This window comes from Mobula birostris, chromosome 11 (genome assembly GCF_030028105.1).
Source record: "Mobula birostris isolate sMobBir1 chromosome 11, sMobBir1.hap1, whole genome shotgun sequence".
NCBI classification, from domain to species: Eukaryota; Metazoa; Chordata; class Chondrichthyes; order Myliobatiformes; family Myliobatidae; genus Mobula; species Mobula birostris.
This window is the reverse complement of record NC_092380.1, coordinates 68,723,641-68,746,133: the sequence shown is the minus strand read 5'-3', so window position 1 is coordinate 68,746,133 and position 22,493 is coordinate 68,723,641. Positions and strand designations below refer to the sequence as shown.

General features: G+C 41.3%; 1 protein-coding gene across 1 annotated transcript in view; it reads left to right on the top strand.

The window, feature by feature from the left end:
- The window catches only part of syt8 (synaptotagmin VIII), a 91,441-nt gene that overhangs the window by 51,081 nt on the left and 17,867 nt on the right, over nucleotides 1–22,493 (top strand). Inside the window, exons 6-7 of the mRNA XM_072273147.1 lie at nucleotides 6,581–6,748; nucleotides 17,698–17,815. Coding sequence (XP_072129248.1) covers nucleotides 6,581–6,748; nucleotides 17,698–17,815 — 286 coding nt within the window. The remainder of the gene's footprint in view (nucleotides 1–6,580; nucleotides 6,749–17,697; nucleotides 17,816–22,493) is intronic.

Genomic DNA, 22,493 nt, shown 5'->3' with positions numbered 1-22,493 from the left:
GCTGGGAATCCTGTGATGAGCAACATCCATCATCAAGGACCCCAACACCCAGGCCATACCCTCTTCTCATGACTACCATTGGACAAGAGGTGCAGAAGCCTTCAGTCCATCACCACCAGGTTCAGGAACGGTTATTACCCTACAAGCATCAGGCTACTGAACTGGCGTGGATAACATCACTCACCACTACTCTGAATTGATTCCACAACCTACAGGCTCACTTTCAAGCAACACACATAAAAGTTGCTGGTGAGCGCAGCAGGCCAGGCAGCATCTCTAGGAAGAGGTGTAGTCGACGTTTCAGGTCGAGACCCTTCGTCAGGACGTTAGCTGCCTGGCCTGCTGCGTTCACCAGCAACTTTTATGTGTGTTGCTTGAATTTCCAGCATCTGCAGAATTCCTGTTGTTTTTGGCTCACTTTCAAGGGCTCTTTACAACTCATGTTCTTAGTATTATTTTTAATTGCACAGTTTGTCTTAGAGTCATAGAGCACGACTGCACAGAAACAGTCCCTTTGCCTATCTTATCCATGCTGAACTGCTATTCTTCCTAGACCTGTAGAACCACAGCTGGACCATAGCCCTACATACCTCTCCTGTGTGTTTATCCAAACTTCTCTTAAATGTTGCAGTCAAACCCACATCCACTACTTTCTGCTGGCAGGTCATTCCACACTTGCACCAGCCCATGAGTGAAGAAGATTCCCCCTCAAGTTCACCTTAAATATTTCACCTTTCAATCTTAACCGATTATGACCTTCTTTTGCACATTGGTTCTTAGTCATATTTTGTACGTTATATATAATTTTTCATAAATTCTATTGTTTCTTTTTTTCCCTGTAAATGCCTACAAGAAAATGAATCTCAAGGTAGTATATGGTAACACATACATACATTGACAGTAAATTTACTTTGAATTATAAACTTTGAACTTAATTCCCTAAAGTCATTGATAACTGTCAAGTCAGGAGTGTGATGGAATACTCTTCACATCAGCCTGCTTGATAGAAGCTCCATCCATAACCATTCCATTCATTCCACCACGAAGGCACAGTAGCAGTGTTTTGTACCCTCTACAGAAGCTCTGCAGCAATGCACCAAGACCCCTTAGATAGCATCTTCTCAACCCACAACGTCTAGTAGCTGGAAGGAAAAGCCAGTAAAGGTATGGGAACAGCACCACTGCGAAGGTGCCCTCTAGGCTGTACACCACTGCCATTTCTTCACACTCACTCGGTGAAAACTCTATATCTCCCTCCCTAACAGCGTCATCAGTAGACCCACACCTCAAGGACTCCAGTGGTTCAAGAAGGCAGCACTCCACCACTTCCGGAATAACAGTTCTAGATGAGTAATTAATCGCTGACTTAGCCTTCGAAACACAAATACCTTGAATGAATATGAGAACCATTGCAATTAACCGTAAAACCATATGACATAGGAGCAGAACTACACCATTTGGCCCATCAAGTCTGATCCGCTCTTCATCATGGCTGATTTACTATCCCTCTCAACCCCGATTCCCCTGCCTTCTCACTGTAACTTTTGATGCCCTGATTAATCAGGAACCTATCAACCTCCACTATAGACTTATCCAATAACTTGGCCTGCACAGCCATCTGTGCAATTAATTCCACAGATTCACCACCCTTTGGCTAATGAAATTTTTCCTCATCTTTGTTCTAAATGATGTCCCTCTAGTCTGAGGCTGTGCCTCCTGCACCTAGACTCCTTCACTATAGAAAACATCCACACCTACTTTATTTAGGCTATTCAATATTTGATAGAACCCTCTTCATTCTCCTAAACTCCAATAATTACAGGCCCAGAGCCATCAAACTCTCCTCATATAGTAACCCTTTCATTCTTTGGATCATTCTAATGAACCTTGTCTAGACCCTCTCCAATGCCTGCACATTTTTTCTCAGATAAGAGGCTCAAAGCTGCCCACAATACTCCATATGTAGTCTGACCAATGCCTTATAAAGCCTCGGCATTACATCCTTGCTTGCAAATTGAACGTAAACATTGCTTTTGCCTTCCTTACCACTGATTCAACCTGCAAGTTAACCTTCATGGAGTCTGCAGAAGGACTTGCAAGTCTGTTTGCATCTCTGATTTTTGAATTTTCTCCCTGTTGAGAAAATAACCCACGCCTTTACTCTATCTGCCAAAGTGCATGACCATGCATTTCCCTACACTATATTCCATTGGCCACTTCTTTGCTATGCTCCCGATGTGTCTAAATCCTTCTGCAGACATCTTGCTTCCTCAGTACTATCTGCCCCCCCACCTACTTTTGTATCATCTACAAACTTGACCACAAAGCCACAAATTCCTCCTTCAAATTATTGACGTAGAACATGAAAATATGTGGTCCCAACACTGACCCTTGCAGTACCCCACTAGTCATGAACAGCCCTTTATTCCAACTCTTTACCTCTAACCAGTCAGCCAATCTTCTCTCCATGCTAGTATCTTTCCTGTAATACCATGGACTCTTAACTTGTTAAGCTGCCTCATGTGCAGCACCTTATCAAAGGCCTTCTGAAAATCCAAAATAAACAACATCCACTGACTCTCATTCCTCTGTCCTGCTTGTTATTTCCTCAAAGAATTCCAGCAGATTTATCAGGCAAGATTCCCCAATAAGGAAACCATGCTAACTTTGGCCTATTTTGTCATGTGCCTCCAAGTACCCTGAAACCTTCTCCTTAAAATAGGCTCCAACATCTTTCTGAAGTCAGGTTAACTGCCCTATAATTTCCTTTCTTCTGCTTCCTTCTTGAAGAATGGAGTGACATTTGTAATTTTCTAGTCCTCCAAAACCATTCCAGGATCTAGAAAGATCACTACTAATGCCTCCACGATCAACCTTAGCCAGCTCTGCTCTCATGCCTTTGTAATTCGCTTTACTCCACTATAATTAGTACATCCGATTTTAGCTTCTCCTTCTCAAACTTCGGGTGAATTCTATCATATTATGATCACTGTCTCCTAAGAATTCCTTTACCTTAATTTCCCTAATTGAATCTAGGTCATTCCATTACACCAAATCTAGAAATGCTGTTCCCCTAGTGGTAGGGTTGCTAACTGTCCCATAATAGGCGGGACATCCCATATATTGGGCTAAATTGGTTTGTCCCATATGCGACTGCCCTTGTCCCATATTTCCCCTGCTAAGGTAGAGCGTTCCTATGAAACCGTTCGTAAGCCGAAATGGCGTAGTGAAGAAGAAATTATTATTAATTTATATGGGAAAATTTTTTGAGCATTCCCAGACCCAAAAAATAACCTACCAAATCATACCAATAACACATAAAACTTAAAATAATACTAATATATAGTAAAAGCAGGAATGATATAATAAATACACAGCTTATACAAAGTAGAAATAATATATGTTCAGTGTAGTTTCACAACAAAATCGGGACGACAAAGCCAAAACTGATTTGTAGAAAAAAAATTGGCAAGTACACGCATGCGCACACAGGTGCTCGCGCAAGGCTTCATGGTCATGGTAGTCTTTCTTGGGGTAAGCCCAGGTGTCCCGTATTTGACTGCTACTTTTGTCCCTTATTTGGGAGTGAGAAAGTTGGCAACCGTACCTAGTGGGCTCAACCAGAAGCTGCTCTAAAAAGCCATCTTGAAGGCATTCTACAATTTCCCTTTAATAAGAACATAAGATCATAAGAAACAGGAGCAGGAGTAGGCCATATGGCCCATCGAGCCTGCGCTGCCATTCAATAAGATCGTGGCTGATCTGTCTGTAACTCAGCTCCATCTACCTGCCTTTTCCCCATAACCCTTAATTCCCCTGCTATGTAAAAATCTATCTAACTATCTTAAATATATTTAGTGAAGAAGCCTCAACTGCTTCCCTGGGCAGAGAATTCCACAGATTCACCACTCTCTGGGAAAAACAGGTTTTCCTCATCTCCATCCTAAATCCTCTCCCCTGAATCTTAAGGCAATATCCCCCAGTTCTAGTCTCACCTACCAGTGGAAACAACTTTCCTACTTCTATCTTATCTACCCCTTTCAAAATTTTGTATGTTTCTATCAGATTCCCTATCATTCTTCTGAACTCCAAAGAGTATAGTCCCAGGTGACTCAATCTCTCCTTATAGGTTAACCTCTTCATCCCTGGAATCGACCTGGTGAACCTCCTCTGCACTGCCTCCAAAGCCAGTATATCCTTCCTCAAGTATGGAGACCAGAACTGCACACAGTACTCCAGGTGCGGCCTCACCAGTACCCTGTATAGTTGCAGCATGACCTCCCTGCTCTTGAATTCAATCTCTCTCGCAATGAAGGCCAACATTCTGTTTGCCTTTTTAATAACCTGTTGTACCTGCAAGCCAGCTTTTTGTGATTCATAGGGATCCGGCACCAACCTGATGTTCCCAGTCTACCAGCATATTGAATTCTCCATGACTATCTCAATATTGGCCTTTTTACATGCCTTTTCTATCTCCCACTGTAATATGTAGCCCACGTCATGGCTACTCTTTGGAGACATGTATATAACTTCCATCAACATATCTTTACCCTTGCAGTTTCTTAAATCTAACCACAAGGTTTCTACATCTTCCGATCCAATGTCACCTCTCTCTAAGGATTTGATTTCATGTCTTAACAACAGAGCCACCCCAAACCCTCTGCTTATCTGCCAATCCTTTTGATACAACGTGTATCCTTTGATGTTAAGCTCCCAACTGTAATCTTTTTTCGCCTTGACTCAGCAATGCCCACTACATCATACCTGCCATTCTCTAACTCGCCACAAGATCATCTACCTTATACTGTATACTGCATGCATTAAAATATAACACCTTCAGTACTGTGTTCATGACCCTTCTCAATTTTGGACCCTGTGAAACTTAACTCATTCCACTGACTGCAATCTTGCCCTATCGTGTACCTGTTCTTCCTCACAGTCTCACTACACATTGCACCTAATTGTACAGCAACTGCCCCATCCTCAGCTCTATCACTCTGGTTTCAATCCCCCTGCCAAATTAGTTTAAACCCTCCCCAGCAGCTCTAGCAAACCTGCCCTCAAGGATATTGGTCCCCCTCGGGTTAAGGTATAACCTGTACTTTCATACCTTCCCCAGAAGAGATCCCAATGATCTAGAAATCTGAAACCCAGCCCCGACCCAATTCCTTAGCCATGCATTTATCTGCCAAATCCTCCTATTCTTTCCCTCACTGGCACGTGGCACAGGCAGTCGTCCAGAGATTACTACCCTGGGGGTGCTGCTTTTCAGCCTTCTATCTAACTCCCTCTGTTCTCTCTTCAGGACCTCCTCCCTTTTCCTAGCTACATTGTTGGTACCACGAGTTCCAGCTGTTCACTCTTCCCCTTTAGAATGCTGTAGACCTGATCTGAGATACCGTACTCTCCGGGAGTGTCTTTCTTGTCCACAGAATCTGCTGTCTGCTCTACTAATTATGGAATCCCTATCACTATTTCACTCCTCTTCTTTCCCCTTTCCTTCTGAGCCAGAGATCAAGTCATTATGGCTTCTGTTGGTAGGTCTCTCTCCCAAGAGTATCCAAATGGTATACTTACTTTTGAGGGGAACAGCCACAGGAGTACTCTGTACTGGCTGTATATTCCCTTTCCCTCTCCTGACAGTCACCCAAGTACCTGCCTCCCTCCAACAACTTAGTGGTGACTACCTCCCTATAGCTCCAGTCTATCACCTTTTTTTCCCATATTAGCTTAAAGATATCCAGCTGCAGCTCCAGTTCCTTAACATGATCTCTAAGGAGCTGCAAATTGCAGAGGTTCCCACATCTCCCACAAGGAACATAAAACTAACTCTAGATGCATTAAACTCGCATCCACCACTTCTGCTGAAGATTTATTCCACATATGTCTGCCATTTTTAGCCCGTTTTTCCAGGTAATCCAGATGATGCTGCAAGTTTTAATAGCATTCAAAGTATCCTTCTTTTGTTAGAATATTAATAACATTTTACTGGAAATGATTATTACATACTGAAAGAATTTTCTCTTCACCCCTCCTCTCCCCCCTCCCCTCTCTCCCCCCTCCCCCTCTCCCCCTCTCCCCCTCTCCCTCTCCCTCCTCTCACCCCCTCTCACCCCCTCATCCCTTCTCATCCCCCACTCCCCCATTCCCTCTCCCCCTCCCCTGAACTCCCCCACTCCCCCTCCCCCTCTGCCCCCCTCCTCACCCCTCTCTCCCCCCTCTCCCCCTCTTCCTCTCTCCCCTTCTCCCCCTCCTCTCCCCTTCTCCTCTCTCCCCTTCTCCTCTCTCCTCCTCTCCTCTCTCCCCCTCTCCTCTCTCCCCCTCCTCTCTCCCCCTCCTCTCTCCCCCTCCTCTCTCCCCCCTCCTCTCTCCCCCCTCCTCTCCCCATCTCTTCTCCCCCACCTCTCCCCCCCACCGAAGCAAGTTTTCTTTGCATTCTTACAATTTTTTTTGTGTTTCTCCAAATTTCTAGCATCTTCACTTTTTCTTGGTTCTTCATATTGAAAATTCCAGTTGGCTGCTCTGCTTTACTTGCACTTAGTATTTTTTTTTCTCACTCACGTGTTTTCCCTTACTGCAGGTCAGTCAAAGTGATATTGAGAAAACATCTGTTGTGATGCAAGTATATGACTTCAATAGATTCTCCAAACATGACATAATTGGTGAAGTGAGAATTCAACTTGCCCAAGTTAACCTGAACCATGCAGTGGAAGAATGGCATGACCTAACCAAAGCTCAAAAGGAAGAGGTAAGGCTTTATCATTAAAGACCTGGGAAAATGTGTTTAAATCAAAATTGTGAATACTGGAAAACTAAAATAAATCAGAAAGTCAGTTAATTTTACCACCCTAATAAATACACAATGGAACATGCAGTAATTACCATTCTCAAAGATTGCAAAAATGGCACCAAGCTGCATTGTCCATCGGGGTCATGGCTCTTAATAGTTGGTTTATAACTAAAACATTTGGTTTAATGTCTCCCTTTACAACAAAGTAAGTGGACGTGATTATATTCAGGTTGCACTGCCACATCTCTTCCTCACACTGCACCCAAACAATTGTCATCATTGCTCCTCTGCTGCGTTGAACTGCTGCTGCAAAGTTAACAAATTTCACGTCACATGTCAGTGATAATCAACCTGATTCTGATTCGCCTATGCTGCAAGAAGCATTGTGCCATAGAGATCACAATTTCCTTGTATGCACCATTGTGAGGATTATGAGATTTATTGCAACAAGTATTAGTAATTATATTGTAATGTAAGGTACAGACTTAACTCAGCCATTCAAATAAATACATCAAAACAACAAAATGTTATGTTTGCCTTTTATGTCACCTGTATTCATGAATTGTTCCCTGTTTTATTCAAAGCTGAAAACACAGTTGAGAGCTTCCAAAATCTTGTGACAATTTCTGTCAAAAAAGCATATTATTACATTTTGGCTTGAACTGTGGTTGGAAATCCCTGGCCTACTATCCCGTTGAACAGGACTTCCACTTAAAAGAAGCACAAGCAGTTTAAAGGATGTGCATAGAGAATGTGTGCAAAATATCAATGCAGTGAGATCTAATTCCTAGTAAAATGTATAACACTTTATTCTTTATTTGATTTGGATCGTGTTCGATAAGACAGTATTTTGAATGTGTGTAAAGAGTGTTATGTTAAAATCAGTACCTTATATTTCAATTCTTTATGAAAAAGAAGATTTGACCATGTAATTTATAAGTACAATTCGAGAGAAATTATATGTTAGAAATAGATATGGAAATATAGAAATGTAGAAAATAGAAGTCAGCCATTCAACACTTTGAGTCTGTTTCACAATTCAGTATGATTCTGGTTGATCATTCAAATTTAGTAACCTCTTCTGGTGTTCTCACTAAATCTTTTGATCCCTCTAAGAACAATATCTAACTTCTTCTTTAATGTACTTACTAAATCGTTTCCACTGCTTTCTGCGGTAGAGGATTCTACAGCTTCATGTTCCTCATTGCCGACAGCCCACCAGACTTCAATCTGAAAATTAGTCAGTCAATGGAGACCAGCCACAGTTGAAAGCTTGATTTATATTTTCAAGAGCGGGGGAGGGGAATCAAGATGCTTTTCTTCTTAGAAAATACATATGAGGTGATACTTAGAGACAAATATAGAAATTTTTAAACGAGTAGTCTAAAGCACCCTTTCCTCATTGTGAAAGCTAGCTTCAAAATTCTCACTTTATGTAAATTCGTATGATAATTCTACTGTGCATAATGATACTATTTGTTCGAGTTTTTGAATTGTATCCATTTTCCTTGTGCAGATACCTTTAGTTGTGTCAGAAGTCTCTCTGCAAAGGTAGTGGGTGGGGTGTCTGCTGTGCCATCAGCAAAGCTGAAAAGCTGAAAGGAGGGCTTCCCTGCCTGGACCCAATCTCAACAATTTCCTTTAACCCTCATTCTCTGCTTGTTTGTTTTCAGTTTACTATACTCCTAATGCTTCGCTGGCAATCTCCTTTGGATATTTGTGATATCCAAATCATACAGTGTTATGAATTAATAGCACTAATTTCAAAGTTGATCAAGACTGGCTTTAAGCCTCTCAAGTGTGGGGAAATATCAATCACTGCTCACCATTTTCCAGTGATCACCACTGGAAAGAGTATGCCAATGTGTTACTGTACATTAGTAAATAGGTGGAGAATTGGAATGGTGTTGCCTGTGATTGCTCCTTGACTAAATAGACAATGGACTATCAGACATGGGGAGTTTCTACTTGGACAATTATTTGGAGCACAGCTGTAGTTCTGAAGCAAGGCTTTGTTAATGTAGAAAAGTAACATGTGGAAGAAATTAAATGAGTAGTGAAAGAAAGAAAACTTATGCTTCCCTTCTGTTGTGTCAAGCAGACACAAATAACTTGATGCACTTACGGTCCAGTACATCTTTTGAAAGACTTGTTCTGGAGCTGCTCCGGCCTATGGTCAAGCCACACTTAGATCCCCTCCGGTTCGCCTACCAGCCCAGACTAGGAGTTGAGGATGCCATCGTCTACCTGCTGAACCGTGTCTACGCTCACCTGGACAAACCAGTGAGCACTGTGAGGGTCATGTTTTTTGACTTCTCCAATGCGTTCAACGCCATCTGCCCTGCTCTGCTGGGGGAGAAGCTGACAGCGATGCAGGTGGATGCTTCCCTGGTAACATGGATTCTTGATTACCTGACTGGCAGACCACAGTACGTGTGCTTGCAACACTGTGTGCCCGACAGAGTGATCAGCAGCACTGGGGCTCCACAGGGGACTGTCTTGTCTCCCTTTCTCTTCACCATTTACACCTCAGACTTCAACTACTGCACAGAGTCTTGTCATCTTCAGAAGTTTTCGGATGACTCTGCCATAGTTGGATGTATCAGCAAGGGAGATGAGGTTGAGTACAGAGCTACTGTAGGAAACTTTGTCACATGGTGTGAGCAGAATTATCTGCAGCTTAATGTGAAAAAGACTAAGGAGCTAGTGGTAGACCTGAGGAGAGCTACATTACAGGTGACTCCTGTATTCATCCAGGGGGTCAGTGTGGACATGGTGGAGGATTACAAATACCTGGGGATATGTATTGACAATAAACTGGACTGGTCAAAGAATACTGAGGCTGTCTACAAGAAGGGTCAGAGCCGTCTCTATTTCCTGAGGAGACCGAGGTCCTTTAACATCTGCCAGACGATGCTGAGGATGTTCTACGAGTCTGTGGTGGCCAGTGCTATCATGTTTGCTGTTGTGTGCTGGGGCAGCAGGCTGAGGGTGGCAAACACCAACAGAATCAACAAACTTATTCGAAAGGCCAGTGATGTTGTGGGGATGGAATTGGACTCTCTCACGGCGATATCTGAAAAGAGGATGCTGTCTAAGTTGCATGCCATCTTGGTCAATGTCTCCCATCCACTACATAATGTACTGGGTGGGCACAGGAGTACATTCAGCCAGAGACTCATTCCTCCAAGATGCAGCACAGAGCGTCATAGAAAGTCATTCCTGCCTGTGGCCATCAAACTTTACAACTCCTCCCTTGGAGGGTCAGACACCCTATGCCGATAGGCTGGTCCCGGACTTATTTCATAATTTACTGGCATAATTTACATATTACTATTTAACTATTTACGGTTCTATTACTATTTATTATTTATGGTGCAACTGTAACAAAAACCAATTTCCCCCTGGGATCACTAAAGTATGACTATGACTTTTGAGAAGAGAAACAACCAGTGTGTTCTGAGGAGAAGCATCAGTTGAAGAGGTGGCAGTTTTTGGTATGAAGAGTAATCTCTATTACATACCTTAAAATTTTTGAGTGATCAGGGAATCGTGCAATTGTGTTGCTCTTTTGTTCTTTCTTTCTTTTTCAATCTTTTTATTAATTTCATAGAATGAAAACATAACAAAGAAAAAATACAAGTAGTAGGAGATACATTGTTACATTTAAAATGAGTAATTGTAAAACCAAATAGTAAAAATTAACAAAGCTTCCAATCGCGCAGAATAATAATGAATAATATAAAGCAAAAAAAACTGAAGAAAAATCATGAAAAAGAAAAGAAAAAGTAAAAAAAAAAACCCATCCCCCCAAAAAACTGAACTAAACAGAATTATTCAACTAAACTAAAAGACTTGGGCAATACTAACAACTTGAAAATGGGAAAGAAGAAAACCTTAGTGTCGACAACCCCATTCCTCTCAACCAACAGTACAGAGAAATAAAACAAGTTTGGAAATGATCAAATTACATCAAATGAAAATGCTGAATGAATGGCCTCCAAGTTTTTTCAAATCTAATGGAAGGGTCATAAACCGCACTTCTAATTTTTTCCAAGTTCAAACATACCATAGTTTGTGAAAACCAATGAAGTACTGTAGGAGGGTTAATCTCTTTCCAATTCAGCAAAATTGATCTTCTAGCCATTAGAGTAAGAAATGCAATCATCCTACATGCTGAAGAGGTTAAATAATTTGAATCTATCATTGGTAATCCAAAGATAGCAGTAATTAGATGAGGTTGTAAGTCTACATTCAAAACCGTTGAAATAATGTCAAAAATGTCTTTCCAATATTTTTCCAACAAAGGACATGACCAAAACATATGAGTTAAAGAAGCTATCTCGGAATGACATCTATCACATATAGGATTTATGTAAGAATAATAACGAGATAGTTTATCTTTAGACATATGAGCCCTGTGTACTACTTTAAACTGTATCAACACATGTTTAGCACATATAGAGGATAAATTAACCAATTGAAGAATTTTTTCCCATTTTTCAATCGGTATAATAATGTTAAGTTCACTTTCCCAGTCAGCTTTAATTTTATTGGAAACATCAGGACATAAATTCATAATTGTATTATATATAATTGCTACAACACTTTTCTGAAAGAGATTTAAATCTAAAATTTTTTCCAAAGTGTCCATTGGATATGGGTGTGGAAAATTAGGAGAAACAGTAATTAAAAAGTTTCTAATCTGTAGATATCTAAAAAAGTGAGATCTGGGTAAGTTATATTTATTAGAAAGTTGATCAAAAGACATGAAACAATTATCCAGAAATAGATCACGAAAACGTATTATACCTTTGGTTTCCCAATCAAAGTAAGCTTGATCCATAGTGGAAGGTTGAAAAAGGAAATTAGATATAATAGGACTTGCTAAAATAAATTGATTAAACCCAAAAAATCTTCGAAATTGAAACCATGTACGTAAAGTATGCTTAACTATTGGATTATTCATTTGTTTATACAATTTGGAAGAAGTAAAAGGAAGCGAAGTTCCTAAAACCGAACCCAAGGAAAACCCTTGTAATGAATTACATTCAAGATTTACCCACTGTGGATTTAAAGATACATCCAAATCTCGTAACCAAAATTTTAAATATCGAATATTAATTGCCCAATAATAGAATCTGAAATTCGGGAGGGCAAGCCCCCCCTCCTTTTTAGGTTTCTGTAAATACCATTTACCTAACCTAGGGTTTGTATTCTGCCATATATATGAGGAAATTTTTGAGTCTACGTTATCGGAAAAAGATTTTGAGATAAAATTGGAACCGATTGAAATACATATAAAAATTTGGGCAAAATGATCATCTTAATAGCATTAATCCGACCAATCAAAGACAAAGAGATGCTCTTTTGTTATAAGTGAGAAGATTTTATTTTTCAGTCAAGTGGACTGTTGTGCATTATATGGCCACAACAAGAAGCTCAGAGTCAGAATCAGCTTTATTATCACCGTCCTATATGATGTGAAATTTGTTTTGTGGCAACACCAGAATTTAAAGACATAAGATTACTTAAATTACAAGATAAATTGTGCAAAGTAAAAGGAATAATGAGTTACTGTTATGGACTCTTCAGAATTTATGAACACTATGGTCCAAGATGGCAACAGTGACAAACGCGACTAATGGTAACATCCTGCAGGCAGTTCATGAAACTACTTCTTCTCCTTCTTCCTTTAAATATACTTCTACTACCAATCTGTGTGAAATTGGAGCCTCCGATTTACATTTTGATGATGTGTTTTTGGGCCGACTGAGTGATCTGGTGCTTTTGCTGTCTCTGAGGGAATTTGGTGTAATTGACAGGGTTGAAAATTGAGTTTGTGGCCTAATGGTAGAGCACGAACCCAAGATCAGCTCCAGTTCTCGATTAAAGCATCAAGCCAGACTGAACTCAATGAGGATGAGAGCGGAAGGTGAGCAGGTGTTCGGCGCCGTCTGCCCGCATTCGACTGGTTGACCTCTCCCTCTTACTTGCTACTGCCAGAGGAAAGTGCAGGAGACTTGGGTCTTTGGCAAGGTTTGATCAGTGCTGTTTGTGGATTGGACTTGGTTTTGGAGGACTCCGCTGTTCATGTTATATATGTTTCTGGTGCCTGGATGCTCCTTTTTTATTGCTATTTTGTATGATTTTGATTGGGGCAGACTGGCTCTGTGAAGTGCAGTCAACGAATGACACAGTGCTATATTGCACTGGACTAAACTAAACTGAGCATTCCTAGACTGTTTCAAAGACTGAGGTTTGTTATTCACTTGTTTTTTGCCGTTTGCGTGATTTGTTCTTTGTGTGTTTGATGCTTTCTTTGAACGAGTTTCGCAGTGTTTCTTTCTTTCGAGATTGTCTGCAGGAAGATGATTCTCAGGGTTGTATACTGCATGCAACTTTGATAATAAATGTACTTTGAATATTTGGATCTTTGAAATCTGATGATGGAAGGGAAGCCACGATTTCTGAATTATTGGGTGAGGGTCTGCAGGCTCCTGTACCGGAAGACATAAGAGCAGAATTAGGCCATTCAGCCCGTCAAGTTTGCTCCACCATTTTATCATGGCTGATCCATTTCTCTCTCAGCCACATTCTTCTACCTTCTTCCCATAACCTTCCATGCTCTGACTAATCAAGAACCTATTGACCTTTGCTTAAATATACCCAATGATTTGACCTCCACAGCCACCTGTGACCATGAATTCCATGGATTTACCACCCTCTGGCAAAGAAGTTCCCCCTTATCTCTGTTCTAAATGGAGGTTCCTCTACTCTGAGGCTGTGTCCTCCAGTCCTAGACTCGCCCATCATAGGAAATATCCTCTCCACATCCACTCTAACTAGGCCTTTCAACATTTGGTAAGTTTCAATGAGATCCCCCTTCATTCATCTAAATTCCAGTGAGCAAAACTCCAGAGCCATCAATCACTTCTCATATGATATTCCTTTCATTCCCGTATCCAATTTTGTGAACCTCCTCTGAACCCTCTCCAATGTCAGCACGTTCTTTCTTAGATAAGGGGCCCAAAACTGTTCACAATAATCAGGTGAGGCCTCACCAGTGCTTTATAAAGCCTCGGCAGTACACCCTTGCTTTTATATTCTAGTCCTATTGAAATGAATGCTAACATTGCATTTACCTTCCTCACCACCAACTCAACCTGCAAATTATTTTCAGTGAATCCTGCATGAGGACCCCCAGGACCCTTTCGCTGCACCTCAGATTTTTGAATATTCTTCCTGATTAGAAAATAGTCTATACTTTTATTCCTTCTACCAAAGTGCGTGACTATACACTACCTGACACTGTATTCTATTCGCCACTTTTCTTTTGCCCAATCTCCTAATCTGTCCAAGTCCTCTGCGGCCTCCCTGCTTCCTCAATACTACCTGCCCCTAACCTGTGGCACTTGGTCAAAGGACTTCTAAATGTCTAAGTACACACATCTACCAATTCTACTTTATTTCCTCGAAGTATTCTTATTTGTCAGGAAACCATGCTGACTTTGGTATGTTTTATCATATACCTCCAAGTACCCAAAACCGCATCCTTAACAATTGACATCAACATCTTCCCAATCACTGAGGTCAGGCTAACTGACCTATAATTTCCTTTCTTCTGCCTCACTCCCTTCCTGAAGGATGGGATGACATTTGCAATTTTCCAGTCCTCCAGAACCATTTTGAAATCTAGTGATTCTTGAAAGATCATTACTAATGCCTCCACAATCTCTTCAGCTACCTCCTTCAGAACCCTGGGGTGTAGGTCAACTTATCCAAATGACTTATCCCAGGCATCTTCTCCCTAGTAATGGCAACTTCTGCCTCTTGACCTTCTCGGATGTCCAGCATACTGCTAGTGTCTTCCACTGTGAAGACTAATGCAAAATATGTATTAAGTTCCTTTGCCATTTCTTTGTTCCTCATTACTAACTCTCCAGCCTCATTTTCCAGAAGTCCAATATCTCCTTACACCTCTCTTTAACTCTTTATATATCTGAAGAAAAGACTTTTGGTATCCTCTTTGATATTGTTGCTTAGCTTCCCTTCCTATTTCATCTTTACCCCTTTATGGCTTCTTCAGTTGCCTTCTGTTGGTTTTTAAAAGTTTCCCAGTCATCTACTTTCTCTATCAATGCTCTATTATGTGCCCTCTCTTTGCTTTTATGTTGACTATGATTTCCCTTGTCAGCCATGGACATGTCATCCTGCCTTTAGAATACTTCTTCTATGGGCTGTGTCTATCCTGTGCCTTCCAAATTGCTTCAGGAAATTCCAGCCACTGCTGCTCTGCCATCATCCCTGCTAGTGTCCCTTTCCAATCAACTTTGGCCAGTTTCTCTTTCATGCCTCTGTAATTCCCTTTACTCCACTGTAATACTAATACATCTGACTTTAGCTTCTCCCTCTCAAATCGCAGGTGAATTCCATATTATGATCACCTTCTCCTAAGGGTTCCTTTACCTTAAGCTCCCGAATCAAATCCAATTCATTGCACAACACCCAATCCAGAATAGCTGATCCCCTACAGGGTTCAACAACAAACTACTCTTTCTTTTGGAATCCAGCACCAACCTGCTTTCCCCAACCTACCTGCATATTGAAATCCCCCATTCCCTCATGACTATTATAACATTGCCCTTTTGACGTGTTTTCTCTATTCCCCATTGCAATTTGTAGCCCATATCCTGGCTACAGTTCAAAGGCCTGTATATAACTCCTATCATTGTCCGTTTACCGTTGTGGTTTCGCAACTCTACTCACAATGTTTCTACATCTTCTGACCCTATGTCACTTCTTTCTAAGGATTTGATTTAAATGTCACCAACAGAGCTATGCCACCTCCTCTACCTACCTGCCTGTCCTTTTGATACAATGTACACTCTTGGATGTTAAGCTTCTTTTAGCCTCAACTCAGTGATGCCACCAACAGCACACCTGCTAATCTCTCAGTGCACTACAAGATCATCTATTTTATTCTGTATACTGTGTGCATTCAAATATAATGCCTTCAGACCCATATCCATCACCCTTTTCGATCTTGTCCCCCTTTTACACTGCAACTCATCCCACTGACTGCAATTTTGCCCTGTCATCTGGCTGTCCTTCCTGATAGTTTCACTACACACTGCCTCTGTAAACCAACAGCTCTATCCTCAATCCTATCACTCTGCTTCCCATCCCCCGCCAAATTAGTTTAAACCCTCCCCAACAGCTCTAACAAACCTGCTGACAAGGATATTGGTCCCTCCCCTCCCTTTTGTATACTTCATACCTTCCCCTGAAGAGATCCCAGTGATCCAGAGATCTGAAACCCTGTCTCCTGCACCAGTTTCTCAGTCACGCATTCATCTCCAAAATCATCCAATTCTAATCCTTACTGGCATGTGGCACAGGCAGCAATCCAGAGATGGCCAGTCTGACGTCCTACTTTTCAGCTTTCTACCTAGCTCCATAAATTCTCTCTTCAGGACCTCTTTGCTTTTTCTACCTACGTCATTGGTCCCAATATGTACCAACACTTCTAGCTGCTCACCTTCCCCCTTTAGAAAGCCGTGGACAAGATCTGAGGCGTCACTGACCCTGGCCTCTGGGAAGCGGCATACCAACCGGGTGTGTTTATCATGTCCACTAAATCTCATCTCTGCTCCTCTAACTATGGAATCCCCCATCATTACTGCAATTCTCTTCTCTCCCCTTTCCTTCTGAGCCATGATGGTGAGTGTCCTTAACGTTGGATGCAAATTTCCTGAGGCACCACCTCCGGATGGTTGGGAACCTGTGCCCAAGGTGGAGCTGGCTGAGTCTACAGTTTTCTGAAACCTCCTGTGATCCTACACTGTGATGCAACTAGTTAGATTGCTCTCCACCATAAATCTGTAGAAGTTTGCAAGTATATTTGTGATGTACCAGATCTTCTCAAACTCCTAATGAAGTAAAACGTTGATGTGCATTTTACATGACTGTGTCAATGTTTTGGGTCTCTTCAGAGATGTTGACACCCAGGAACTTAATGCTGCTCACACTTTCCTCAGTGAGGACTAATGTGTTCTCTTGAATTCCCCTTCCTGAAGTCTACAGTCAGTTCCTTGATCTGCTACTGTTGTGTGCGAGGTTGGTGCTGTGACACCTCTCAACCAGCTGATGTTTCTCATTCTTGTGGTCCTCCTTGTTGCCACCTTAGCTTTTATCAACAGTGGTGTCATCTGCAAATTTATAAATGGCTTAGCCATGGTCATGAGTGTAGATAGAATAGACCAGTGCTAAGTACGCATCCTTGAGGTGTGTCTGTGTTTATTGTCAGCGAGGAGCGTGCTCTTTTGAAGCAGGTGAGAACTTCAACCTGCAGACACCCTTCAACACTCAATCCAGTTGCTTGGCACGAGTTTTCAATACCTTGCCAGGTACACTACTGAGGATTAATGTCTGCACCGTGACATTACCTTGCCACATTAGTGCCATTAATGTGGGGATAACAGCAGATGAATGTAGAATGATGACAGTCAGTATTAAGAACAGATGCAGATAAGTACTGCAGCAGATACAGTCTGCATTCAGTCAAAGAGGAATGACAGATTCATCTTACAGGTTGAAACTCTTCACAGATTTGGATTTATTTTCTTTTGAATGCAAAAGATGCCGCCAGTTTTAAGGAGGAGTTACACAGCCCAAACCTTGCAAAAATTCACACAATAAAATGTGTAAGACAATGTGTAAGACCAGACAGGCAATCTCTGAAGCGTATTGATAATTACTGTGGTCACCTGCCCTGTAAAGATATTGACCAGAAGAAGGCTATGGCAAACCACTTGTCTAAAAAAATACCCAGAACAATCATAGCCTGACCACGACATGGCACATGATGAAGATGATGATGATATCTTGCTTGGTTTCTTTATTAGGATGTGGAACATGGTGATATCTGCATATCCCTCCGTTATGTCCCTGCTTCAAGCAAGCTGACTGTTGTCATTTTAGAAGCCAAGAACCTGCAGATAATGGATAAAGATGGTTTATCTGGTAAGAATTTTAAAACAGAAACGTTCAACTGAAACTTACTCAAAGATGGGAACAATCTGCCAAAGTGTATGTTATCCATGATTTCTTAAGAAATGGCTTTGGAGATAAGTACAGATTCCCAAGTAAATGTATTTAAAACTAAAATGATGATTCACCAAGTCCATTCTCTGACTACTTTCCCTGCTTGTGAAAATGTTGAATGAGATTGCAAAATGGATGATAATGAACTCACAACCCATTGACATCTGGCCCATTGGAACCACTGATGGTAAGAAGTAAATAGGGAGTGTAAGAGACAGAGGAGGAGAAATGAGGGAGATGTAGGAAGGAGAACAAGGAGGTAGGCAAAAGAGATAGAATATAGGAAGTTAGAGAATAAGTGTGAAGCGTGCTAGGTGAGAAAAAGAGAGTGAGATAAGGAAATAGAAAAAGAAGAAAGGTGGAAGAAAGAATGGAGACTGAAAAAGAAGAGGGCTAGAAGATTAAAAAATGGAGGGGAGAAGGCTGAAGGAGATTAAATTTCCGATCCTATTTTTGCAACCAATTCCTAGTTACCTACTATTCTTTCTAAAATATATTTACAGAAATCTCAAAGCTGTACAACATGCTCTTTCTTCTGTCAGCTATGTAAATATAGATTGGTAAATTGGTTTACTATGTAATTTATAGAAATTTTGGTAATATACAGAAATATACAAAACAAATTTCTCATCATCTATGAGCTATCAAATGTAAAATTAAATCATATACTGGGGTACAGTGAAAAAATGTTTGCTTTGCATGCCATCCAAAAAAATCATTTTATCACAACAGTGAATTGACGGAGTACAAGGGAAACAATAACAGAATGGCAAAAAGCATGTTACAGTTAAAAAGAAATTTGCATTGTAAGCAAACAATAAGTTGTAAGGCCATAATAATGTAAACTGTGAGGTCAAGAGTCCATCTCATGATACTGGGGACCATTCAGTAGTCTTATAACAGCAGAATCAAATCTGCCCTCAGGCCTGTTGGTATGTGCTTTCAGGCTTTTGTATCTTCTGCCCAATGGGAGTGAGGAGAACAGAGAATGTCTCGGGTGATACATATCATGCTGAACCTGCCAATCATTTGAAATAATTGCCAACATTTCTCACCTCTGAGCACAGAAAATAGGAACGTGAATGAGCCACACAGCATGATCATGCCTGATCTGTTCTAGATTTCATCTCTCCTTCTGTGCCCGTTAACCAAGGTCGTCATTTTCCTTTTTTTAAAAAAATATATTTACTTCCTTTTTAAATAGACTCTATGATTTTACAACCCCCTACAACTTCAAGAATTTCAGAGATTTACCTCACTTAGAGTTATACAGCATGGAAATAAGCCAACCAAAGTGTCTAATTTGCCCGTATTTAGTTCATATCCTTCTAAATATTTTCCATCTACAATACTATTCTTAATATCTTTTAAACATTGTAATAGTACATATCTCTATCACTTTCTCCGGTGGTTCATTCCATATACTCATGACCCTCTGTGTGGAAAATGTCACCCTTCAGGTCCCCTTTAAATCATTCTGTTCTCATCTTAAACTTGTGTTGTCTGGTTTCAGACTTCCTTATCCTGGGAAAAAGACTGTGCATGTTCACTTTATCTATACCTCGCATACTTAAGGTCATCGGTCAGCTTCCTTCACTCCAGGGGAAATAGTCCTGGCCTGCTCCTTTCCTCCTTATAACTCAAGCCCTCCAGTCCCAGCAACATCCTTCTGAATCTTTCTGCACCCTCTCTGACTTAATGACATCCTTCCCATCCTTTTGTGATTGGAAATGCACACAGTACTCCAAGTACAGTCTCACCAATGTACCCCTTTCTCTTTCCTCTAATTTCACCATTGGTCTTGTCTTGTACAGCTGTAACATGATGTCTCAACTTTTGAACTCAATGTCTCACAACATGCTGGAGGAACTCAGCAGGTCGGGCAGCATCCGTGGAAATGATCAGTCGACGTTTTGGGCCGGAACCCTTCGTCAGGACTGTAGAGGGAAGGGGCAGAGGCATAGGGCCTCTGCCCCTTCCCTCTACAGTCCTGACGAAGGGTTCCAGCCCAAAACGTCGACTGATCATTTCCACGGATGCTGCCCGACCTGCTGAGTTCCTCCGGCGTTTTGTGAGTGTTGCTTTGACTCCAGCATCTGCAGAGTATTTTGTGTTTTTGAACTCAATGTCTGACTGATGAAGGCACGCATGCCTTGAATCCTTCTTCACCATCTGTCAAATGGTCTTCCCACTTTCATGGAAATATGGATCTGCACCGCTAGCTCTCTCTGTTTTACCACACTTCCCAGGGTCTAACTTCACTGGGTATGCCCTGTTCTGGTTTAACTTCCCAAAATGCTTCACCTTACAGTTGTCTGAATTAAATTTCATCAGTCATTCCTTTGCAAACTTTCCCAGTTGATCTAGATACTGTTGCAACCTTCTTCACTGTTCCAGTTATGAGGGTGGATGGCAACTTCTTTAGGCATTGCCTCTTAAAGATGTCCTTGATGGTGGGGAGAGTTGTGTCCATGATAGAGATGGCTGAGTCTAGGGTTTATGGAAAAGAATACAGTCGACATTTCAGGCCGAGTCAGGGACTGTACTCTTCTCTGTCAATACTGCCTGCCTTGCTGAGTTCCTCCAGCATTTTATATGTGTTACTTGGATTTCCAGCGTCTGCAGATTTTCCCTTGTTTGTGAGTCTAGGGTTTCTCTAGTTGGGCCCTCAGAATGTATCCATCTACATGTACCTCAAAACCACCAGTATCTCCTGTACAGGAAGAAATTCCAACACACCACATTTTTTTTAAATGACTGTCCCTTTACATCTTGTAATATTATCAGACCAAAAAGCATAGGAGCAGAATTAGGCCATTTGGTGCATTGAGTGTGCTCCATTGTATTATGGCTGATTTATTATCTCTCTCAACCCTGTTCTCCTGCCTTCTCCCAATAATCTTTGACGCCTTTACTAATCAAGAACCTATCAACCTCTGTTATAAATATACCTAATGGCTTGACCTCCACAGCTGTCAGTAGCTATGAATCCCACAGATTCACAACCTTCTAGCTAAAGAAATTACTCTTCATCTCTGTTCTAAATTGGGACCACTACCTTTCACATTGTTTGTCAATGATTTGGATAATGGAATTGATAGCTTTGTGGCAAAGTTTGTGAATGATATGAAGATAGGTGGAGGAGTTGGTAGTGCTGAGGAAACAATACAAGTGCAGCAGAACTTAGACAAATTGGAAGAATGGGCAAAAAAGTGGCAGATGGAATACAGTGTGGGGAAATGTACAATAATGCATTTTTTGGTAAAAAGAACAATAGTGCAAACTATTATCTAAATGGGGAGAAATTTCATATTTCAGAGGTGCAGAGGGACTTAGGAGTCCTCATGCAAGACTCCCAGAAGGTTAATTTACAGGTTGAGTCTCTGGTAAAGAAGGCAAATGCAATGTTGGCATGTATTTCTATGGGATGAGAATGGAATAGAAATGCAAGGAGACAATGCTGAGGCTTTATAAGACACTAGTCAGGCCACACTTAGAGTAATTCAACAGTTTTGGTCCCCATATCCCAGAAAGGATGTGTTGTCATTGAAGAAGATCCAAAGGAGGTTCACAAGGATGATTCCAGGAATGATGGGGTTAACATATGAGAGGCATTTGGCAGCTTTGGGTCTGTACTCACTGGAATTTAGAAGAATGCAGGAGGATCTCATTGAAGCCTACAGAATGTTGAAAGGACTAGGTAGGGTGGATGTGGAAGGATGTTTCCTGTGGTGGAGGTATCCAGAACAAGAGGGCACAGCCTCAAAATTGAAGGGCGATCTTTTAGAACAGAAGTAAGGAGGAATGATTTTGGCCAGAGAGTGGTGAATCTGTGGAGTGTTCTGCCACAGACTGCAGTGGAAGCCAAGCCTATGGATATACTTAAGGCGGGAATTGATAGTTTCCTGATCAGTCACGGGATCAAAAGATATGGCGCAAAGGCAGGTATATGGGTGGAGTGGGATCTGGAATCAGCCATGAAGAAATGATCGGCTGAATGGCTTAATTCTGCTCCTTCACCCTATGATCTAAAGGGATGATGTCCCTCTATTCTGAGGCTGTGCTCTCTAGTCCAAGACTCCTCAATTATGGGAAACATCCTCTCCATATCCATTCTATCTAGGCCTTTCAATATTCAATAGGTTTCAATGATGTTACCCCTCATTCTTGTAAACTCCAGCTCAGGCCAAGAGCCATCAAATGCTTCTCATACATTAACCCTTTCATTCCTGAATTATTCTTTTGAATCTCCTCTGAACCCTGTACAATGTCAGCACATCTTTTCTTAGGTAAGAGTCCCAGTACTGCTCACAATGTTCCAAGTGAAGTCTAACCAATGCCTTATAAAGCCGCAGCATTACATCCTTACTTTCATATTCTAGTCTTCTCAAAATGATTGTGAACAATGTACTTGACTTCCTTAACAATGACTCAACCTGAAAGTTAATCTAGAGGGAATCCTGCAAAAGGACTTGCAAGTCCTTTTGTGCCTCCAGTTTATGAATTTTCTCCCCATTTAGAAAATAGTCTATGTCTTTATTCCTTCTGCCAAAGTGTATTCCTGTACACTTCCCTGCACTACATTCCATTTGCCACT